The sequence below is a fragment of the Calcarisporiella thermophila genome (assembly GCF_041956535.1).
Source record: "Calcarisporiella thermophila strain CBS 279.70 unplaced genomic scaffold VTP21scaffold_25, whole genome shotgun sequence".
Taxonomy (NCBI): domain Eukaryota; kingdom Fungi; phylum Calcarisporiellomycota; class Calcarisporiellomycetes; order Calcarisporiellales; family Calcarisporiellaceae; genus Calcarisporiella; species Calcarisporiella thermophila.
In genome coordinates, this window is record NW_027192215.1 from 203,232 (window position 1) to 224,788 (window position 21,557).

Here is a 21,557-nt window from a genome sequence, read left to right on the forward strand (position 1 = left end):
TAACACTCAGGGCTGTACTGGTATCCTCTTTTAAATTTTCTAAAGTACTCTTTTTTTTAAAAAAAATTTTTTTGTGCTAATTTGTAAGTTAATGTATATTTTATTCAATCATCTCTTTCTTACTTATGTGTAATAAAAATTTCTTGTATATAACTTTTGTGAAGAAAAAGTAGAACTATTTCTTAGCCTCATACGAGTAAAGACCTTTGCCTGTCTTTCGTCCCAAGTTACCTTGAGCAACTAAATCATCTAGAAGCTTCACTGGAGCAACGAGAGCTTCTTCCATTTTTCCACTTTGCCTCCAACCGTCAACAATAAATTTGAGAGTATCAAGGCCAACAAACTAATAGATAGAGAGTTAAAACATTATCTGAATATTGATGATCGTGTCATAAAGCTATGTATACATACGTCAGCTAATTCAAAAGGTCCCATGGGGTACCCAGCGCCTAATTTCATTGCCGTGTCTACGTCCTCCATGGTAGCCTCCCCACGCTCAACCAGGCGAAGAGATTCCATCATGTAAGGGACAAGAAGTCGATTCACGATGAATCTGTAAACGATACATTTAAGGGAGCAAAAAGAGAGAAATTAAGTGCCTTTATGTAAAAATATGACTTCGACTAATATATACCCAGGGGTGTCCTTGCAAGCTACGGGGACCTTTTTCATTTGTTTACATACATCCACCAACGTACTAAAAACCTCGTCTGAGGTATCTTCAGTACGCACCACTTCTACTAACTTCATTTGTGGAACCGGGCTAATAGGGATTGTGATGTTTAGCGAACGAAAACCATAGAATAAAAACTTCAAATTAATACTTGAAGAAATGAAGGCCTGCGAACTTATCGCGTCTCTTAGTTGCGAGTGCTATGTCTCCGATGGGCAAAGATGAAGTGTTTGAGCAGAAAATCGCCGATGGTTTAGCAACTGCGTCCAGTCGCTTGAATAGCTCTCTCTTCAGTTCCAAGTTTTCGACTACTGCTTCTACAACAAGATCTGCGTCTTGCGCACTTTTTTCCGTATCAGTACTTGTCTGAATGCGCGTAAGAGTATCTTGCACAAAATTATCTTGCTGCTGTTGCTGGTCAGGATGAAGTTTTCTTGCAATTCGTTGCAATGATGAGGTGATGGATTTCAACGCTTTATCTAGTTGTGGTTGCGCTAGGTCAACAAGTGTGACGTTAATCTTGTGTTGTGCAGCGGTTTGCGCAATTCCTGAGCCCATGAGGCCAGAGCCATACACCGTAAGATTTTGCACGGGGCTCATTTTGCTGGAGTAGCTACGCGCCGTCAAGATTGTCTTGTTGATATTGAAAGATTTGTTAAAGAGCAAACGCGACATCACAGTCTGATTTATATATTTATTTTTCTAGTAAGCAGGTGAATAAGAAGAAGAAATCCTATCTGGTGGCCACGAAGCTTGGATTTAAAAACTCGAAAATATTCACCTGAAAGTTATCTCAAAGTTTCGCAAACTAACCTAACCTAAAGGGAGTAAAAATAAATCCGTTTTGTGTTGTCCCTTAATCATCAATCTACGAAAGGCTCACTATTCACATCACTTTTTTTGAATCAAATCCCTATCGAAGATAAATATAATTTTACTACTCGTTTATACCAAGATTTTTTACACATCGACAGTTCTTTTTATTTCTCTCTTCTTCAATCATATTGATTTTTTTTTTTTCCTTCTAAATTGGACATTTATTTTGTGTATTTATACTGTCTCACTTGCGAATTCCCATCACACCATTGTGATTTCTGGCTTATCTTTGTTTTTCTCGTTAGGATCGCATGTACATCATGCGATTTAAAACAATAAGCCTCGTTCTATTCTCGCTTTCCTTGCTGGCCGAGGTGAAAGGAGTTCCCTCCAGCCAGCAGCCTCCCAATTCACATAATGCAAACGTGGACGTTGAAAATGATCGGAGGTTAGTTGACTCTTCAAAGAAACCCGAAACCCAACATCAGCATGCGCCTATCCCTGTAACTCTAAATCTCACCATTGACCACGCCTCAAAAACCCACCAATCTATCCCAAATAATACTGCTGTTTCTGATAATAGCACTTTAAACGGGGATAATTCTCGTGACAACATCACCGCCCTTCACTCCCAGATTAACTACAAGGAAATTAAAGATGAAGCTGATGCCCTTCATCAGTCCATTATAATTTTCTCATCCGTTGCAGGAGTAATCATAGTTGCCTGCATCATACTTGGTTCAGTGTTATACTATCGAAGGCATCGACGGCGAAAACTGAAGGGAAAGAAACGAGCGCTTTCGGATCCTGATAACAGCCCTGACTCTGATAGGGAAGCATTATGCGAATCCACATCCAGCGTCGCTCCGCAATCGTCTATAAATCCTGGATCTCCTAGGTTATCTCAGGATGGAAATCGAGCGTTACATGCGTGGGTACGACAGAGTGCCACTGCTGAAGATCCTAGGATGATATCACCTGCGCCGCGCCCTCGTATGCTTCGCGATGTTATTCCCCTCCAATCACTAAGATCTCTTTCTTTTATTTCCCCATCCGCTCCCTCTGCCAAAGAACTCGAGGTATTTGAATATGGACAATCCTCAACAACATCTATGGAAGCTCCTTATATAACTGAAGAGCCCCCTGCCTATACACCATCAGCACCGCCTCTCTATGAATTGGCTCGATCAGGTTCTTTAAATAATCGAATAAGCAATGACATAGTTGGTAGCAGGTTATAACCACACATTCTTTTATGCATTTTGTTTTATTTTTCATATTCTTATTATCTCTGCTCACCTTTTTTTTAGATCCCTAAATATAATGTAAAAGCAAATAAACAATCGGTTTTCAGTATGCATTGCTCTTCAGTTCCAATGAAATATCTCTGATCCAACCTTTGGATGCCAATTACTTTTTCAGTTTTATTCTTTATATTATCAAATATATTCAGAACCACATTAGAGAATATACTTTATTATCCTTTTAGATATGAAATAGGATATGAATACATTAGGCCACTGCTTTTATGCTTTTTTCATCAAAATAGTAAATTTTGTTAGCCAAATTAAGTCGATTCATATCGTACTAAATCTATATATTAAATTCAACAAACCGCGTAGCTAACATTGATTTTATTCATGATTAAAATGAGAATATGATCCAGGCACTTCCACAACAGCAACAAGAAGAAAATTCAAGCACAGAAACTTTACTTCGGCGCCTTTTCGAGGAGACCGCAATTTCTGCAAGGTCTACACATCCATCCTCGCAAGAGCACCAGGAAGTCGTTCGACAATATTGTCTTTTAATCGAGAATGTAGTGCGTGATTGTTTAGTTCCATTATGCGATTCCGGCGGTAAGTGATATAAATCTCGTCAAAAATTAGTCCAAGGCTTACTATTTATGCTTATTTTGATTTAATCGCTTTTAGCTGAAATTTCGGAAATTGATCTAGCTCAAGCCAGAACTGCACTTCGGCTTATCGAACACGCTTTTACGCGCATGTCTGATGTTATTGTGCGTGCTCCTGCTCCAACGCAACACTCTTCTCAAATAGTTAGTCAAAAACAACAGAACGAAGTTGGACGCTTCAATATATGGGTGCTTGGGCATCTTCTTCCTGTCCTTTCCCGCGCCAATCTTGCCACTCTTCATGCGCAGACTTCACGAGCTGCATCTATCGTTGTTGGAGCACTAGGAATTCGCCTGCCGAATCTCTCAACACTCCGAGAGGTAGTTCAATCCATGTTAGGGGTTATACATAGTGTAGGAGCACTGGTCCAACCTAGCGAAAGCGATAAAGAAGATAATTTTCCATTGGACGTAGACTTGTTTGCAGGACATATGCTTACCGTGGATTCAAAAGCTGAGGCAATTAATCTGTTTGGCTATTTAATCGAGATTATGGTGGACGTATTCGAACGAGAACGTTTCTTGAGCGGAATATATGTGGAAGCGTGGGTGGTATTACTGAAAGCGGTTGAATGGGGAATAGAGTTGGAATGGGGTTCCCCTCTGCTAAATGTGAGCCAGCCCAATTATATTCATATTTGACAGGCATATATTTACCAATCCTTTACAGGTGATTTTTCGTTGCATTAACAGACTTTTCTTGCTTGAATCGCTGCAAAATGTCGCTATATTTGACAGGGTGTATTGTGCAGTGATATCAACTGTATTCTGTTATGTATTTGACGAGGAGAGGTATGTGGTAAATTCTCTCCACACGAATAGCTTTTACTAATGCCTCCTAATTTAGGCATGGGACCTTTCCTGAGCTTGAAGAAGCAATTGGCCAATGTTGGCTCAAGACCTTAGAGTGCGTTAGTGAATATCAGTTGTCAACCATGGCTGATGTTGTGCAGGCTATCTTACTATCACCCGCGTTTAAAGAGATATACGATGTCAATATGAAGGTGCGGTTGAAATTCCTTATTTATTATAGAAGTGATCATTCTTTTAATAAATTTCACGCTTTTGAAATTACAGAGAGCGGCATTTTTATCACTAGAAAACCATATGGGTTCAACGTCAAATTCTCGTGATATGTTGTGGATACTTGTAGAATGGCTGAGTGTTCGACCAGTACGGGACATTGTTATCCGATGTCTAAGAGCATTTCTTCGAATATCACTGCAGGATGAGGCTAAATTACAAGAAAATGTAAGCTCACTGCTCTACCCATATTATAGATACAATTCATACTAATGTTTATTAATTAGAGCCCGCAATCTGTTAAGCGCGAAGGAAGTACTATCGAAAATGAACCTCATAAAAAGAGGGCTAAGATAGAGGAAGTCTCAACTGAAAATGACAAAATGGAGATTTTTGACGATGAGAAGGGGTAATCCTTATACTAACATTGCAAGGCTTTTGTCAACAATTGATATTAATTTTCATTTAAGGACAACTGTACAAGATTCCACATTGAATCGAGAGCAAATGGTAGCAACAAGGGACGTCTTTAGCCAACTTTTAATGCAAATTACCACTGCTGAAGTACATCAGGTGATTTTTTTTTTGCAATACCAATCAATTGCTTAGGATAACATTTTATGCATATTTTATCTCACGAATAGATACCTAACATATCAAGAATGTTGAGACTAGACGGTGTTATTACCGCAACTGCTGGTCTATTGACAAACCCAGTTCATCACGAGGGACTGCAAAATAATTTACAATCAACTTTAGGATATTTTATCTCCTACATTCTGAAGAGCTCACAGCGAGTAATTTTTTCGAGCACATCCATCATTGTTCTTTAATTCTAATCACCTTTCTATTACTTATAGAACTCTTTAAATTTCTCTTACTGCAAAGAGGGAATGGATATCCTGTCCAATTCTATCAAATCCTTGGTAATCGCCAAAGGTATTTTTTTTTATTTTCTATTTCACTGATTACATTTCAATTTTATCAATACTATACAAATTGCCTCAATTATTGACAATTAGACTACTTTCTTTTGGATGAAATGGAGGAAGAAATTACCTGTCTATTCTGTTTACCATGGCTTGGCATTTTCAAACGGCACTCACGCGAATCCCCCCCTATTCCAGCCTCGACTATAATAGCGATATACGCTTCGCTTTTTCCAAATTTAGAAGAAGACGATGTTTTTTCTTCAAAATTTGAAGTATTGGCTGATCTCGCAACTGACTACATTCCTCTTTTGGCGTGCCTTCCCTTTCCTAAGTTTTGGCCTGAAATACGATTTCACCTATTTGCGCTAGCACTTACTCCTTTATTTGGCGAAAAAACGCGGGCAACGGCATGGTGCTGGCTACCTGTGATGTATTCACGAACCCAAAGTTTTCCGAGATGGAAATGCATAATAGATGAGTCCGCAAGGTAATGATTCCTTAACTTTTATTTTGAAAGGACGCTGTTTAATACTTTGTTGAATAACTCTTAAAGGGTAACAATAGATGACCCATTAAATTGTCTCAAAGCAGCTGCGGAAAATTTAGGCAAATTTGCCTGTATTAAAGCCGACGCCTTATTAATAAGTGAAATAGAGCCCGCTAGAGCTGTTGAAAAACATACCCCTCTCCATTTCGGTCTTAGTTTAGAGTGCTCTGTATGTGATTTGCATTCGGACAATCGATTCCAAGTTGAAGGACCACTTGATGAGTGGGATGCTTTTCTATCCCTTCTCTCTGTGCGCCAAGAGCCTGAAGTACGAATATTGTGCTTGAAAAGCGTTGGTCGGTTGCTAAGTCACATAGCTCCAGACGATCTTAAGATTGAAGGGGAAGCAGGATTCAAATTTGGAACAGGAGCATTAGCGGCTCTTTCGAGTAAGACGCCATCTATTCGATTATCAGCCAGGTAATAAAGTTGTGCTTATGGATTTATTCGTTTAGCTTACCTTTTTTTTTTACTTTGACTTTAAAATAGTAAATTGCTTGCTCAACTATTCATTGAGCCGAGTCTTTCGAACTCAAGAATTATTCATGAACGTCTCCAGGAAATGATTCAATCTGGGAATCCAACTCTCCAATGGACTGCAATACGAGCTATGGGAATTCTTGCCAAGTATTTGACTTTAACAAGCCCTATTATGAAATCCTCTCTTATAACTGTCTTATAAACCGTAGGGTAGCAAATGAGAAGTCTCTGATGATAATATTTCGTTCCCTCATCGAAAATCTAAGCCAGAAAGATTTGTTCATTAAAACACTTTGTTCAAAACAGGTTAATATTTGCTATTTTCATTACCAATTTATTTTTCTTACTAAAGATAGTTCTTATAGATTCAGAATATTGCTTCACTAAAGAATACTACACCATCAACCCTCCTTTTGCCCTTCTTCCCTTATATCAGTCTCCTATTAGTTGATCGCCTTCTAACCGAAACTAGCATTGTGCAAGAAGTGGTACGACTAGTCAATATGGATATCGACACCTTCCTTGATTCAACACTTCAATATACCCTCCCACATCTAATTTGCGAACGTAGAATTGACGTTATTGAACGGATATCACAAATCCTGCATACAGATGTCCCTAACATGTGTGTCAATAAGATGCACGATATCCTCGCTCATTTGTTCATGCATGCCGAAGATAAAATCACCCCTGCTACTAAATTTTTTATCTCCATCGCATCTTCAAATTTCAACAATATCACTGTGACAAGATTACTTCGTTCATGCACATTATATCTCGTAACGAATCTTGCGGTTGAATTAGGCGACGAAAACGAGGAGACACGTGAAAGAGCTGAAAAGGCTCTGCGATATGTTGATGGAAAATTGAGTAGCAAAGATGGAGAAGAGGGCAGGGAAAGGGAGAAGGAAGAAGAGCGAACCGAAGGTTCTCTTTCGCAATTTTTGAAGCAATATTTTCTCGGAATATTAACAAGTATCAGCGATTACATCAACGATTCGCGGGGGCAATATATGATATCGAAAAAGGTTAAAACAGTAAGAAGTTTAACTGAACTACTGAAGCTCATTGGGGCGGATATTCACACGGTAACCCCCCAGGTATAAAAACGACACTTGAAATTCATAGTATGCTTATTTATCTCTTACCTATATACCAATAGATTATGGCCATGCTGCAAACTGTACTCAATCAACCTCAATTACGTGAAGTAGCACTTCATGCATGGCAAGTGTTTATCAAAACTCTGAAGATTGAACACATCGGCCCCCTCTTGAATCAAATCATCGCTATTCTCCTCAAGGTGTTTCCCGATTGCACCCCATCACAAAGCCAAGAAATTGTTAACATATTCGAGCATTTGATTATAAAAAATGGGAGACGTATGAAGAACTTTTTTCCGGATGTTGGGGTGCTACCAGATTATCCAGAGCTGGCCCCATTTCGTACTGTACTTCGTGCTGCACAAGATAAATTAGATCAGATGGAGAGGCTTCAACGTCTACTTCGACGTGTTGCTCATGAAAATCCAATCCTATCCCAAAATGCACTGGTGGAGTTAAAGAACCTACTTGAGGAACAGCAGGAACACTTGTGTCAGCGTATGCTTGCAGAAACAGTCGACCCTGTAGTGAGCGAGTTAATCCGTGTACTACTTGAAAGCTTCTCGCGCTATGATGGAAACAATGCTGATATTCAGCGTCTATGCTCCGAATGTCTTGGAATCGTGGGAGCTGTGGATCCTGGTCGCCTGGATATCTCGATCTCGGAAGAAAAAATTGTTGTTTTAAGCAATTTTACTGACCGTGAAGAGAGCGTGGAGTATGCTTGCAAAGTGATAGAAAAGCAACTTGTTGGTGCATTTCGTTCTGCTCGGACTACTTCACTTCAAAATCACCTCGCATTTGCAATTCAAGAACTGCTTAAATTCTGTGGATTTACACCCGATCTACTTGTATCTTCACGTACCTCATCAAAAATGTCAGAGGCACAAAAGCGTGTAAGAGAGCGATGGAATAGTTTCCCAAAACTTGTGCTTGAAACGGTGTCACCATTGCTGGGAGCCAAATACTACGTGCTCCCAGTGCCGATCCGCCCACAAGAATATCCCATATACCCACGAAAACCTGGATTTAAAGAATGGCTTCAGGCATGGACTGTGGATTTAATAGGGAAAGTTACCGAAGAAAATTCGAAGCAAATATTCGGTACCTGCAAAAACGTGGTAAAGCTTGCAGATGCAGGCATTGCACTCTTCCTATTACCACACTTGGTTCTCAACGTGCTTATCACCGGGACAGATAAAGATCGCGAAGAGATATTCACAGAATTGCTTGCAGTTTTAAAAGACGGCATATCCATCTCTCAGTCTGGAGTACTTCACGAGAAGCGCCAGTTAAGTAGCCAGACCATTTTTTCATTGGTTGACCACTTGACACGTTGGCTTCAGATGAAGCGCCAGAGCGAAAATAGTAAGAAAAGGGCAATTGCGAAGCGTGCTGGTCGATATGTTTCAGTGGACGAAGAGTTGAATCGCGACGACTCTCTCAAACATGTTGAGAATTTGCTTTCACGCATTCCTCAAGATATTATGGCCGAATCTTCTTATCATTGCAAAGCTTACGCGCGAGCCTTAATGCATTTCGAGCAGCATATTCGTAACCAACGCAACACCTCCAAATCCGAGCAAGAAATGCAGCCGCTCTATAAACAACTACAAAGGATCTATGCTCACATTGATGAGCCGGATGGGATGGATGGAATTGCGACTATGTTTCTGGACATGGCCCTTGAACAACAGATACTTGAGCACGAATCCGCAGGGCGATGGACAGCAGCCCAAACATGCTATGAGCTGTCACTGCAGCAAAACCCTGACAATTTAGAGCACCACCTTGGACTAATGAATTGCTTAAAAAACCTGGGGCATTTGGGTAATTGGCGTTTAGTTTACCATCATCACAATATTAATAACAAATATATATCTCATCTAGAAACTATGCTAACGCACGTAAATGGGATCGCTACACGCCACCCAGAGTGGTACAATCAAATCAATGCTTATGGTATAGAGGCTTCCTGGCGCCTTGCAGATTGGGCATCCCTCGAGGAATTCCTTAGTCGGGCCCACGACATTAGCTTCGAAGTTTTGGTTGGAAAGGTAGTACTGGCCATGCGGCAACAGGATGCGCTATCCTTTCACACTTGGCTGGGCCATGCTCGCGAAGCATTAATGGCTACGCTTGCTGCAGCGTCACGCGAGTCATATCGGCGTGCGTATGACGTGATTACAAAACTACATATGCTTTATGAGTTAGAGACAAGTTTATGTCTACGAGATTCAGCTACCAGTAGGCAGTCATTTGAAGAGGCTGCTTCGAATCTATTTCGACTTTGGGAGGCACGACTTCAAATCACACAGCCGACATTCAAAGTAAGGGAGCCAATATTAAATTTGCGCCGAATTGCGCTACAGAATCTAAAATCCTCGGAAGTCGTCCGCCTCAATTCCGTCCCACTTCACCAAGAAATTTCACGTATCTGGCTCCAGAGTGCAAAGACGGCGCGAAAAGCTGGATATTTCCAGACCGCATATAGCGCTATCCTACATGCTTCTGAGCTCCGGGCGCCATTTATCTATACAGAACGTGCGAAATGGCTATGGGATCAACATGAGAATCGTAAAGCGATGCAAGAACTAAAGAATGCACTTATTGTTCATGGTCCCTCATTGGTGGGGGCTGGAGGTTCAAATATTAGTACGGATAGCATTTCTGCAGCGAGAGATGTAAGTCTGGATACGAAATCTGAGGGGTTCGTTAGAGCAAAGGCGTTGCTGCTATTGACCAGGTGGATGGAGAGTATGAGCATGAGCGATTCAAAAACTCTCCTGAAGGAATACGACGCTGTCACAAATGATCAACCTCAATGGGAGAAGGGCTATTTTTATCTTGGGCGATATTATAATTCACTACTTGAAGATTCCCGAAAAACTAATCAGAGCACAGTATACCAAACCGATCTCATCTATCATACTATTAAATGCTACGGCCGAGCCCTATGTTTTGGAACACGCTATATTTATCAAACTATGCCTCGATTATTGACGATCTGGCTCGACTTCGGCGCTACACCTGGATTGATTGAAACAGGAAGGGGAGAGTCAGAGAAAGCGACACTTCGGCGTGAAAAGATTACTGAACGATTCAACGCTGTCAATTCGTTGGTCAAAAAGTTGAATGAACGCCTTCCAGCTTACCAATTCCTCACCTGCTTCCCCCAAATCATTTCGCGCATATGTCATCGTAACAAAAATGTTTTTCAGGTGCTCGAAATGATCATTATCAACGTCCTCACTTCATATCCGCAACAGGCTCTCTGGTCAATGATGTCTGTTTCTCGCTCCACCTACTCTATACGAAAAAGCAGATGCAACAATATTCTCGCGAAGCTAAAATCTGATCAACACTCCAAAGTTAATGGTGTCAACGTAGAAACATTAATTCAACAAGCAATGAAGCTAACAGATCAGCTACTTAACCTGTGCAATTTCAGTATTGGCCAGCGTGAAACGATGTTGAGCATCAATAGGGATTTTCGAACCCTACAGCGGATGACACCTCTCCAAATTATTGTTCCACTGCAATCAACGCTTATCCCATCTCTCCCGGCTTCGTCGCAAACGCTGAGCTCTCACCTGCCATTTATGAATGATCTGCCTACGATTGCAGGATTTCAAGATGAAGTGGAAATAATGTTATCATTGCAACGCCCGCGTAAAATTACAATAATCGGGAGCGATGGGAAAAACTATATTTTCCTCTGCAAGCCAAAGGATGATTTGCGAAAAGATGCTCGGCTTATGGAGTTTAACTCAATGATCAACAAACTACTGAAAAAAGACCCCGAATCTAGGAAGCGACTACTCCATATTCGAACCTATGCTGTAGTTCCACTAAACGAGGAATGCGGTCTAATTGAATGGGTTCCTAACACTACAGGCCTGCGGCACGTACTCATGAAGTTGTTTCGCTCAAAAAACATTACTGTTTCGCACCAAGAAATTAAACAGATACTTGAGCAAACACAGCCAACACCACAAGATGTATTCCTTAAGAAACTTTTGCCAAAGTATGTTTTTTTTGCGCACTATTTCTTGGTTGTTTTTTTTTTTTACTTATTTCTATATTACTAGATTTCCGCCCGTACTCCACGAGTGGTTTCTTGAGAATTTCCCTGAGCCTACTTCATGGCTAGCTAGTAGGCTAGCATATGCGACTACACTTGCAGTCATGTCGATGGTCGGGTTTATTCTGGGGTAAATGTTGGGGCCGTCAAATTAATCGTGAAATCCCTCTCATCTCTTTTGAATAGACTTGGAGATCGCCACGGAGAAAATATATTATTCGACGAGCTTAGTGGGGATATCATACATGTCGACTTTAATTGTCTGTTTGATAAAGGGCTTGCTTTTGAGAAACCAGAAAAGGTTCCATTCCGACTTACGCACAATTTAGTTGATGCGCTTGGAATTACTGGATACGAAGGTTAGCATACTTGATAACATGTTTATTACATGGGCTATTCAAGGCAATTTTACTAAATCTTCTTTTTTAGGCGTTTTCCGTAAAAGTTGTGAAGTATCACTTCGTGTACTTCGGAATAACAAAGAATCGTTAATGAGCGTTCTTGAAACATTCATGCACGATCCACTTTGTGAGTGGAGTAAGAAAAAGGTTAGTCATGTCACTATTAACTCGTCCCGTTTTCAAGTTCCAAATATATTAACCTACTTGTAATATAGGCTAATTCCTCGGGGGAAGTGGAAAACGAGCAAGCTAAAAAAACTCTTACGACAATCGAAAGAAAACTACTAGGTGAAGCCAAGGAGGGACCGGCGCTTTCGATTGAAGGACAAGTCCAGGAGCTTATTCGACAGGCAACTGATCCACTCAATCTGTATCAAATGTATATTGGATGGGCTGCGTACATGTAGGAAAATGGAGGCGGTTGTAGTAATTAATTTTTTTTGCCCCCCATCAATTGTTAATATTCTGTGACTGCTAAATTTTCAATGTAAAAGAAATCTGTATTTAATTCTCTCTCGAATTCGAAAGCGATTAAAAATTCCAAATTGAACGCGTCGAGACTGAGTCCTTCAAGGACACTCGGCTATCGTGATAATATATCTAGGGTATAAGGTGCATTAATATGCAAAGCTGGCCTATCGATCCGCTTCACGAGCTCTGGAATGCCACAGCAGAACAATTGCAAACTATATTGCGATCAGAGAGCCAGAGCAAAAATATCAAGGCAAGAATAATCTATGATAAGCCTCGATTGAAAACATAAAAATAAGAGTATTGTACATGGAAACGTAGGTCATTGCACTTGTTCGATTAGAGAAACTTATTCGTGAACCACACATAAATTGTATTGATGTTTTGCCGGATATCCTTGCGCAGGTTTGCTTTTAAAGTTCATTCTCAAGTGTAATGGATTTATACCGAGTAATTAATGATGAACATCTATGAAACAGGTCGACTCAAAGTCAACAAAGCTTCAATGCCAGGCATTTAGGATTTTGCTCACTATATTCAGGGCAAGTTATCCCCTTGTATCCATGCGCCTATCATAGCTCCTAGGAATAATTACTCTATCATATACTTCAGACGCGTAAAATAGCCCTTGGAGGGAAGCTGCCTGATAATTTATCTCGACTATCTGAACTTTGCTCGATAGTTACTGCCAAACTTTCCAATTCTCACCATCGAACCCGTTCTCTATGCCTGCAACTCCTAGTAGCAATACCAATGCAACTCCGGACATTAAACCAAGATCAAGAATCTATCTTCGTGACCGATGCAAAACTGCAGACAATTGTCAGCAAGTATGGTCAGGATTCAGATCCAAGAGTTAGAAAGGTTAGAATTGTTAAATTTTAGTGTTTTTCATATAACACCTCGTTTATCGTTCCCATGTATGGGTTTCTAAAGGTTGCACTGAATTCTCTTCTTTCACTGCATCTGCGTGGGTGTAACCTTGACTTATCTCTCTATCCGCTTGCTGTTTCCGCGCTTAAAGATGATTATGAGGATGTGCGGGTATCGGCCCTTGATCTTATCTGGTAAGTTTCTTACCTAGGTTAATAATAGGTCCGCTACTTTAAAAAACAAACTTAGGGTTCTAGGAAATCTCTTCCAAGAGCACAAACTTAACGTCGAGCATGGTGGCATGAGCGAGGAGATCCGTATGGTTGACGATGTGTTCGTGAAAATTTGCGACATGGTCAACGATGGAACTGCCAAAGTACGATCAAAAGCATGCAACCTGTTGGGGACTTTCCGTCAGGTGAACATCAAGTTTCTCTCACAGACCTTCAGCAAACAAATCATATCACATTTGCGGAGAAAAGTTCCTATGGGTCGTAGTAAGGGAGTAAGTCTTACACTTAATTTTGTGTGCTTTCTATATCCTAATTCCATCGGTGCTCATATGACAGTCAAAGAAGCTAATTCCAGTGGCCGAAGGAGATTTTGATGTCGAGTCCGATGAGTTTCGTCTCTTGGACTCTGGCGCTTGCGGTGCATTTGTACATGGGTTAGAAGATGAATATCAGGATGTCAGGCTCGCATCAATAGGTAAGCATCCGTGTGGTTGCATTTAGCATGTATACTTATGAGTAAAATTTGTAGATTCAATCTGTGAGCTAAGCATGTATAACAAGGAATTTGCCATCCAATCTGTAGATTTCCTTGTTGGTAAGAAAACTCATTACTACCCTTGATGCTTCAACTCGATTAACTGGTCGTTTGGCTACAGACATGTTTAATGATGAGATCGACGAAGTTCGCTTAGATTCAATCAATAGTTTACGCAAAGTCAGCACAAAATCGCCCATCATCCTCGATACTGATCAGTTACAGATAGCGCTTGGAGTACTAGAGGATGCTAGCCGCCGCATCCGTGAGGGTGCCCACGAAATGTTGAGGTAGACCGCCATAATTCTGTTTATTCGTGTTCATGCTTATTTAAAAGAGAAAACAGAGTTTCGAATTTTGCATCAGCCGAGTGCATGCCTATTTTTATCGAAGCATTACAAGCAAATCTGGTAAGATATCCAGGCGATCAACTCTCCATTTATCGATGCCTACGTGACATTGGTGCGAGACATAGCGAGTTCGTTGGTAGGCTCTTGAATGCATTCCCAGTTCTACTTGGTGTATTGACATAATAATGCTTATATAATCTCCAACGCAGAACCGCTTGTTGCCAAATTATTGAAACTCGACCCGATATTTGCTCCACGTGAGCAAAACGTCGAAGACCCTACTTGTAAGTCAATTGGACACATATGTAATATACCACATATAATGGACTTAAGCTCTCTCCACATAATCTACGGGGATAGATGTTGGGTATTTGATCTTAATACTTAACGCTGCAGAGGACAACAAGGATATACAGAGCCAGTTGCCAAAATATGTCCGTCGGCACTACACTTATTTGCGTGATAAGTTTCCCGGATGTTTCCCACCTCAACTTAGAGTAGCTCAAGCCCATCTACTTTTATTTTTGCTAAAACATTGGCTAATGTCCCATTTTCCACTTTAAAACAGGCAGAGAGTAAAAGTGGTCTATTAATTGTGGAGGCACGGGAAACCCCAGTTATTGAAAGTAAGAGTTACATCTTTTTTCCCGTTTGCATCTTGTAATAATGTTTTGGCTTTGGTTAGATCATGGCGACGTTGAGGATCTCTTAAAACACACGATGGCTACAGTTTCCAAAATTGTAAAACTAGTTCAGCAACGAGAATGGAATGTAGCCAGCCGCTTCATCGCCGCTTCTAATGAGTATGTACATATTATTAATTCTTCTAATGCTGCTATCCCATTCATAATTGTACCTTCACTAGGAATTTAAAATACATTGGGACACTCAATCCAATTCTGAGCGGAAAGGCAGAATTTGTAATCTTGTATTTGCAATGCTGCAAAATCTTAATTGAGGTGATTATCGTTTTTGTTGTAGTACGGAAGGATGGTTTATAGATTTTGTTTACGCACCAGGCAAAATCAAGGAGAGAACAATTTCGGTTTGGACGTAGTTCACTGGAGACGGCATCACAACTTCTGCGCATTTCATACAGCATGGAGCATTCATTTCTAGGATTACCCCGCCAAGCAAGAAGTCTGATTGACCATTTCAAGCTGGTGGCACATATTCTTTGGGTATTCGGCTCGATATTAGAAAACAAAGGGTGAGCGCATATTCGGTCGATTAAGCTGCTTTTTAATGGACTCTCATGCCATTCTTTCTCTTCTATGTATCAAAGGCTAACTAATGGCGAAAAAAGTCTTTTGGATTCTCTTCAGACTCTACAAGACCGAATCAACGATATCAACAAGTAAGGAGTTAATTGACACGACCCCCTACTCCCTCTCCATTCACACCTATCATTTACACGATATCTAATAGAAAGTCTCGCGATACCGGCGTGGGTTGTGAGAAAATTACACGTCTAGGAGATCATTTGTCCACATGCATGCAAGTGGAGAACAATGCGATAAAGCTTGCAAAATCGTCGGAATTGCTCTTTGCTTATGTGCTGGTAATACTAATGCTAGCAGATGGCATTGCATTGAAGATAAACCTGTATTGCTTGACTTAGGACTATATCCCGGGTGAACTCGATATCGACAACTTGCTCAAGAAGACTCGGGGCACACTCATTAGTCCAAAATCGAATCCAGACAAACCTGTGGAATTTGTGTCTGCCTTTTCTCTGCGTGCCCAGATTGAGGCCGAGATCCAGCACATTACAAGCATACGATCAATCGCAATCAAGGTAATTCTGAGCTTGCGTTGCTGCAATGCTATTGCTACCGAATGTGACTGAACGCCTTTTATTCAAAGGCCACTTTCCTTGACCAATCAACCCGCCTCTACTGGCCTCCTGTGTCCCACTTTTGTCCCACCACACCCTACCATTATACCCTGGAAACCTCGATTGAGATTGAGCAGGCCGCATGGACAGGTGAGCGGCGGATCTATTTTTGTGTGCCGATGGCCTCTTCGCCCTAGCATTAACTAATGAACAACCTCACGTATATATTAGATAAATGCTATGTTACGCTCGAGCTAGTCTATGTCTTTGAGCCTGAGGAATTGGACCAAGCCGCCATCGATGATATCCTTGCTTATCCACACAAACCTTCATGCACCTCCCCAACCACAGTACCGATCGGCGATCCCGTACAGTTCTATATACTACCGCGGCGCCTCAATCCTGGATAACAGGATAGAAAGTCATATTACTAACACAATAAAAAAAATTAAAATAGTTAAACTGGTGCATTTTGGAAGATAAAGAATTACATGCCGAATGCACACCTCGAGAAAATACTACATTTAAATTCTCAAGGAAAATGACTTTGGTGAAATTCGACCTTTAGTGTATAGAAAACAAGAATTATAAAGGAACACAATGCTCTCCGATACTATTTACATAAATTACCACCATTGAAGAATGACATGGTTCCATATCTACTTTTCCATGCCGGTCTGGAAATTTTGGCAATCAAATTGACTACTTTGATTATTTAAGTCTTTCTCTGTATTTTATTTTGGCCTCGAATTTATTTTTTAATATTTTGATTTTATGCAAAGCAAGATTTAATGGATAGAGTGTTTATTGTATCAACTGGTATTATTTTCCTTTGTTGCTCCAAGGAAATCGTATATTTCGCATAATACTTTATTGGCTCGGTGATTCAACGCTATTGACATTTGCTACAAATTTAGAGAGATAAAAACACAAGTTTTAAAAGCAATTCGATATGTTATGTTGCACGATATCAAGCATTAAAAGATATGAAAGCTAATTTTCCTGTAAAGAGCATAGAGCAGGATTTAGCAACATTAAAGGTATAGCGATGAGTATGGATTGAGTAAATAATTGAAAATCGAAATCAGTTAGAGGAAACATATATAGCATTCGAATGTTAATTCGCTAGTATTTGATCTTCTGGAGTAGGTAGCCGCTGAGCTCGCTTTTCTATTTCTAAATACTCTAGCACTTCAGATGCAGTGGGACGTGTATTAGGGTCATCACTGAGCATACGATCTCCAATTTCGCCTATAAAAATTAAATTCGAAATAACGGAGAAAAAAATAGAATATAGAAAAATGATATAATACTCACCGAGTTTCGAGAGTAGATTTAATGCTTGAAGAGTTCTGCCAGCACTGTATATATCAGCTGGGAATCCATGAGGCTCGTGTCGTTCAACTTCGGGTGCAATAAAAGTCTCGGTTCCAGCACCACTTTGCGTTTGCTTATCTTGGATTTCCTCAGCAAAATTGAAATCAAGTAAAACCCAGCTATCGAAGAAGAAAAATAGACGGATTAGGATAAAACGATTGTGTTGAAAACTGTTAAATTACCGCTTCTGCCTCTCACTATATCCGATATTATTTGGTTTGATATCATGATGAATAATACCGCGAGTGTGTAGGGCCTTCAATGCAGAAAACAAGTCTCTCATAAAGCCTTCTCCAGTAAGCTTGAACAAAAATAATAAACAAAAAAAGATTAATAGCAGGAAAAAGCGTAAAATTAAAAGTCAGTACCTTGAGAAAATCTCTGCCGTAAACCTCCACTTTATCTAAGATCATGCCATAACAACCATTAAGCAATAAAGTATTGTAAAGCCGCACAATGTTTGGTAAATCCTAAAAAGCATATCAGTGTAGTGATGCGAAGGGCTGAAATAAAAGGCATCAAATACCTGAAGTTTTTGAAGTAAAGAAATTTCATGCCCTTTTCCAAGCTTAGCTACAAATGCGAATGACTGCTCTTTATGAACTACATGGAACACGCGTGTATGATCACTCTTTTGTGAAATAGGTATTTGATTATTAAGATTTATCTTATGTTACCACAGGATAAAAAAGCTAAACCTTACCTTGTGTATAGTACCGAAATATTGGTAACCACATTTTTGTATAAGAGATAACATAGATATAGATATATCAGTTATAGATTGGTGATCACTTCCCCTGTCACAAGTTTCCGATTCCTCTCTTCTTTTATCACCTCTTGTATCTTTTCCTTTCTTCGATGGAGTAAATTTCGAACCTCCAGGACGGGATTCCAACTGTATTTGGGGAGGAGGAAAGCGATCTCCTACCAAATATTCATGAGTTAAGTCATAGCCTGTCCAGTAAAAACTGCAAATATAAAATTTTGAATACCCATTGTTATTGGACCTCGTTTATGCATAAGTTTTTGTACTGTGACCATTGCTTCTCTGACAGGCCCAAGAAGGAAGCTACTGATCTTGACAATATGATCTATGTTGACTGAATGTACATAATTGGCTAGAATTCCCTCTAACAATTGCTCGAAGAGACAGAAGTTAAAGTGTGACCCATTCATTCCCTTGCGCTCTCGTATTGGTTTCATCCCAACAAATTCAAACTCGCCATCCGAGGAGAGCAGAAGACCATACGTTCTGAGTTCTTCAATAGCACCATCAGGGACTCTTTTTGCCATCTTCTCTAGCGAATGACGCAGCAACTTTGCCATTTTTCGAGTGTCTTTATGGGCAGATATCGAATCTTCACTCGCTGTCTCAACTTCCACAATCAATACCGGAATTTTTGTTCCTGCTATATGCACCCCACAAACAAAATCAACTATAGGAGCCCAATTTTCAGTCACCGGAAATCTGAACTCTCTCTGTGAAAAAAAATTTGGAATATTTGCTTCGTGAAGCGGTGTTCCAATGAGAGGTTCAAGAACTAAGCCGCCGAAATCCTGCTCTACCGTTGCATTACTTCTTGCAAGTGCTTTAATTCCCACCGTAACTAAAAGCGGAGAAACAAATTCGGTAGGGCGATTGTGTGTTTGTATGCACCGTCTCCAATTATCTGCAGTTGCTATAGGGTCTGTATTTTGGATATTGAGTGCTTCATGTCTTTCATTGTCAGGAAGATCCTAAAAATGGAATGGCATGAGATATATAAACTGTATATGGCCTAAAAGCTTAGGTTGATTTTATGAATTTACCTGGAAATATTCTTCAAAAGCGACCAATATTTCTTCCTTTTCTTTGCCCCATATGAGCCATTGGAATATGTGGCAGCAATCGAGACCAAGAATTTTGAAATCTTTTGCAAAAGAAAGTTGGCTAGAATTCTGTGCGCAGAAATCCTCCACAACTGTCTTCAGGTTAGAATCGCAAATACAATTCGAAGGCCAACGTACTAAAAAACTCTGACGGAAAATGTTTTCTGCTGCCATTGTCAAAGTTGCCTTGAAATATCTAATAGAAAGTTTAAAAATTCAACGGTAAATGCATTAGTTGCTGAATCTTTCCCTACTGTTGTTCAAGTTTGTCCTTGGTAGTTTTGCGTGCGTGAGGATAATGCCACCCAGCGATGTGCCGAACATAGTCTTGCCACAGTTTCCCATCATTAAAAGGTGCTATATATTATGGGTATGGAATTATTTTAGAAAGAACCCATTGGCAATGTAAATAACATTTACGCGCTAAAACATTTATATCTGAGTAATATCTTTCATCCAACTCAGGGAGACGAAAAGTTTGATTTCGAGATCGAGTCGGCGTCATTATTGAAGAAGGAGTAGGAGATACCGCTGATCCCATATAGGTATGTTCCTCCTGTGGTAATTGGGCAGAACATACACCAGGTGAGAGCATAGATTCATCACCTTGATCAGAAACTGGTTTCTTCGCTCTTTTCTGTCTTTGAGTGATGCCAGTCGTATTTTTCTCTAAAAATGAAATGCATATGATTTATTCGAGAAACATAAGCATCACAACATTATATACCCTTTTCCTTTTCCAATGAATGAGCTCTCTTTGGGGGCATGGTTAAATTTTCTTATTGAGTCAATGGTTATTTCCAAATTAAATACTCCTTTGAAATTAAATTGGGAGATTCCAAGCCTGAGCAGACATACTAGATTTGGGAGTTTCCAGAATGAATCAGACAATAAATATATAAGGAAATTTGGATTATGGAATTTGATTGGCCGAAATATTCAAGTAGTATATCTTTAATATTATGCCCTTCTTTTGAAAGCTAATAACTCTACCAATATACACCCAAATGCCCTCATTTTTGATGCAATGAATACCCCTTTTCTTGCCGCTTCTTTTTGGAAACCACTTGCAAAATTTTTCCTTCCCCTAGTAGTGTTATATAGAGTTGCTCACCTACCTTAAAACCCACCTGCTTATGTTGGTGGCCTTTTTCTTCCACTCTTGAACCCCCTAATTAGCAGGATAGAGAGGTCTGCAACAGCGTTAGAAGTAGGAGGGACCTCAGAGAGGGAAAGGTTTTGGCCCACAAGTAAATAAAATTAACCTATTTCCTCTGAGGAAATCAACCGTTGCTCCCGAACCTCTATCCTGGCCAGGAATTTTCCCCTTAATATGTATGAAGAAACGCAAGGCAAGGAATCCACAGTAGACTGCCAAGGAAGCGGGGTGGTATTCCCAGCTTCAACCAAACCCCCTTGGGTTCTAATGTGAATTTTAATTCCTTGACTCCATTTCTTCTTTTGGCCCCCACGCTCTCTTACTACCTCTCATCCACCAACTCATATACGCCAATCTAGATAATCACAACGACAACCTCATCAACCGCTTACATAATCCATCCATATCCAACTCTTGCGCAAGCGATGCAACCCTAGAGAGATACCTCTTAACCCCGGGAACCCTCTTGCTATCTTCTTTCGATGCTGGAGGCCGCTTTGTTTCCCTAGTGTCCTTTTTTATGAGAATTTTCGGTATTATCGGTACCCATCCGTCTCGTGACGAGGAGCTGCACGCGAATATTGAATTATTTCTACAAGAAAATGAGAAGTATGTCGAAATGTTTTTGATTGACAAAACCTTGAGTGTCTCGGGTCTTTGGGCCCTTTCATAGTTAAAAAACTTTATCGAAAGTTTTGTCTCTGGTTCTCTGCCATTGTTGGTTGCTTCCAAGCGGCCTTCAAAAGAAGAAACCAAGTCTTTAACAGAGTTAATTCCTACCGTGGATTCAACCGAAGAGAACCAGCGCGAAAGAAGTCCAAAATGACCGTCGACCCAGCTTTTACCATGGTATTCGGCAAAAAAATTCCATCGTAATTA

General features: G+C 40.2%; 7 protein-coding genes across 7 annotated transcripts; 5 read left to right on the plus strand and 2 right to left on the minus strand.

Moving 5' to 3' along the window:
- Positions 1-175: 175 nt before the first annotated feature.
- On the minus strand, positions 176-1,348 carry VTP21DRAFT_6083 (uncharacterized protein; the record flags this gene model as incomplete). The annotated part of the gene is made up of 4 exons (XM_069396675.1): positions 176-343; positions 412-553; positions 635-763; positions 825-1,348. The coding sequence occupies 4 exons, from the start codon at positions 1,346-1,348 to the stop codon at positions 176-178; spliced, it is 963 nt and encodes a 320-aa protein (XP_069247352.1).
- A 461-nt stretch (positions 1,349-1,809) lies between these two features.
- VTP21DRAFT_6084 (uncharacterized protein) lies at positions 1,810-2,730 on the plus strand (the record flags this gene model as incomplete). Its single annotated transcript, XM_069396676.1, has 1 exon — positions 1,810-2,730. The coding sequence occupies one exon, from the start codon at positions 1,810-1,812 to the stop codon at positions 2,728-2,730; it is 921 nt and encodes a 306-aa protein (XP_069247353.1).
- Positions 2,731-3,146: 416 nt separating this feature from the next.
- Positions 3,147-4,046, plus strand: VTP21DRAFT_6085 (uncharacterized protein; the record flags this gene model as incomplete). The annotated part of the gene is made up of 2 exons (XM_069396677.1): positions 3,147-3,348; positions 3,424-4,046. The coding sequence occupies 2 exons, from the start codon at positions 3,147-3,149 to the stop codon at positions 4,044-4,046; spliced, it is 825 nt and encodes a 274-aa protein (XP_069247354.1).
- A 465-nt stretch (positions 4,047-4,511) lies between these two features.
- VTP21DRAFT_6086 (uncharacterized protein) lies at positions 4,512-5,728 on the plus strand (the record flags this gene model as incomplete). The annotated part of the gene is made up of 6 exons (XM_069396678.1): positions 4,512-4,655; positions 4,715-4,836; positions 4,898-5,000; positions 5,072-5,224; positions 5,288-5,353; positions 5,600-5,728. 6 exons carry the CDS (start codon positions 4,512-4,514, stop codon positions 5,726-5,728), a joined length of 717 nt encoding a protein of 238 aa, XP_069247355.1.
- Positions 5,729-6,889: 1,161 nt separating this feature from the next.
- VTP21DRAFT_6087 (uncharacterized protein) lies at positions 6,890-12,381 on the plus strand (the record flags this gene model as incomplete). Its single annotated transcript, XM_069396679.1, has 7 exons — positions 6,890-7,486; positions 7,549-9,319; positions 9,380-11,516; positions 11,581-11,703; positions 11,760-11,932; positions 12,003-12,121; positions 12,190-12,381. 7 exons carry the CDS (start codon positions 6,890-6,892, stop codon positions 12,379-12,381), a joined length of 5,112 nt encoding a protein of 1,703 aa, XP_069247356.1.
- Positions 12,382-12,596: 215 nt separating this feature from the next.
- Positions 12,597-16,683, plus strand: VTP21DRAFT_6088 (uncharacterized protein; the record flags this gene model as incomplete). Its single annotated transcript, XM_069396680.1, has 21 exons — positions 12,597-12,698; positions 12,767-12,850; positions 12,925-12,987; positions 13,058-13,309; positions 13,382-13,512; positions 13,568-13,823; positions 13,888-14,026; positions 14,081-14,146; positions 14,208-14,376; positions 14,433-14,572; positions 14,646-14,720; positions 14,797-14,933; positions 15,005-15,062; positions 15,122-15,239; positions 15,302-15,395; positions 15,456-15,646; positions 15,722-15,793; positions 15,865-15,997; positions 16,058-16,234; positions 16,303-16,423; positions 16,505-16,683. The coding sequence occupies 21 exons, from the start codon at positions 12,597-12,599 to the stop codon at positions 16,681-16,683; spliced, it is 2,757 nt and encodes a 918-aa protein (XP_069247357.1).
- Positions 16,684-17,390: 707 nt separating this feature from the next.
- On the minus strand, positions 17,391-20,286 carry VTP21DRAFT_6089 (uncharacterized protein; the record flags this gene model as incomplete). The annotated part of the gene is made up of 11 exons (XM_069396681.1): positions 17,391-17,524; positions 17,591-17,769; positions 17,833-17,951; positions 18,019-18,120; positions 18,177-18,281; positions 18,354-18,574; positions 18,643-19,387; positions 19,460-19,715; positions 19,774-19,876; positions 19,940-20,188; positions 20,247-20,286. The coding sequence occupies 11 exons, from the start codon at positions 20,284-20,286 to the stop codon at positions 17,391-17,393; spliced, it is 2,253 nt and encodes a 750-aa protein (XP_069247358.1).
- Between the last annotated feature and the right edge of the window lie 1,271 nt (positions 20,287-21,557).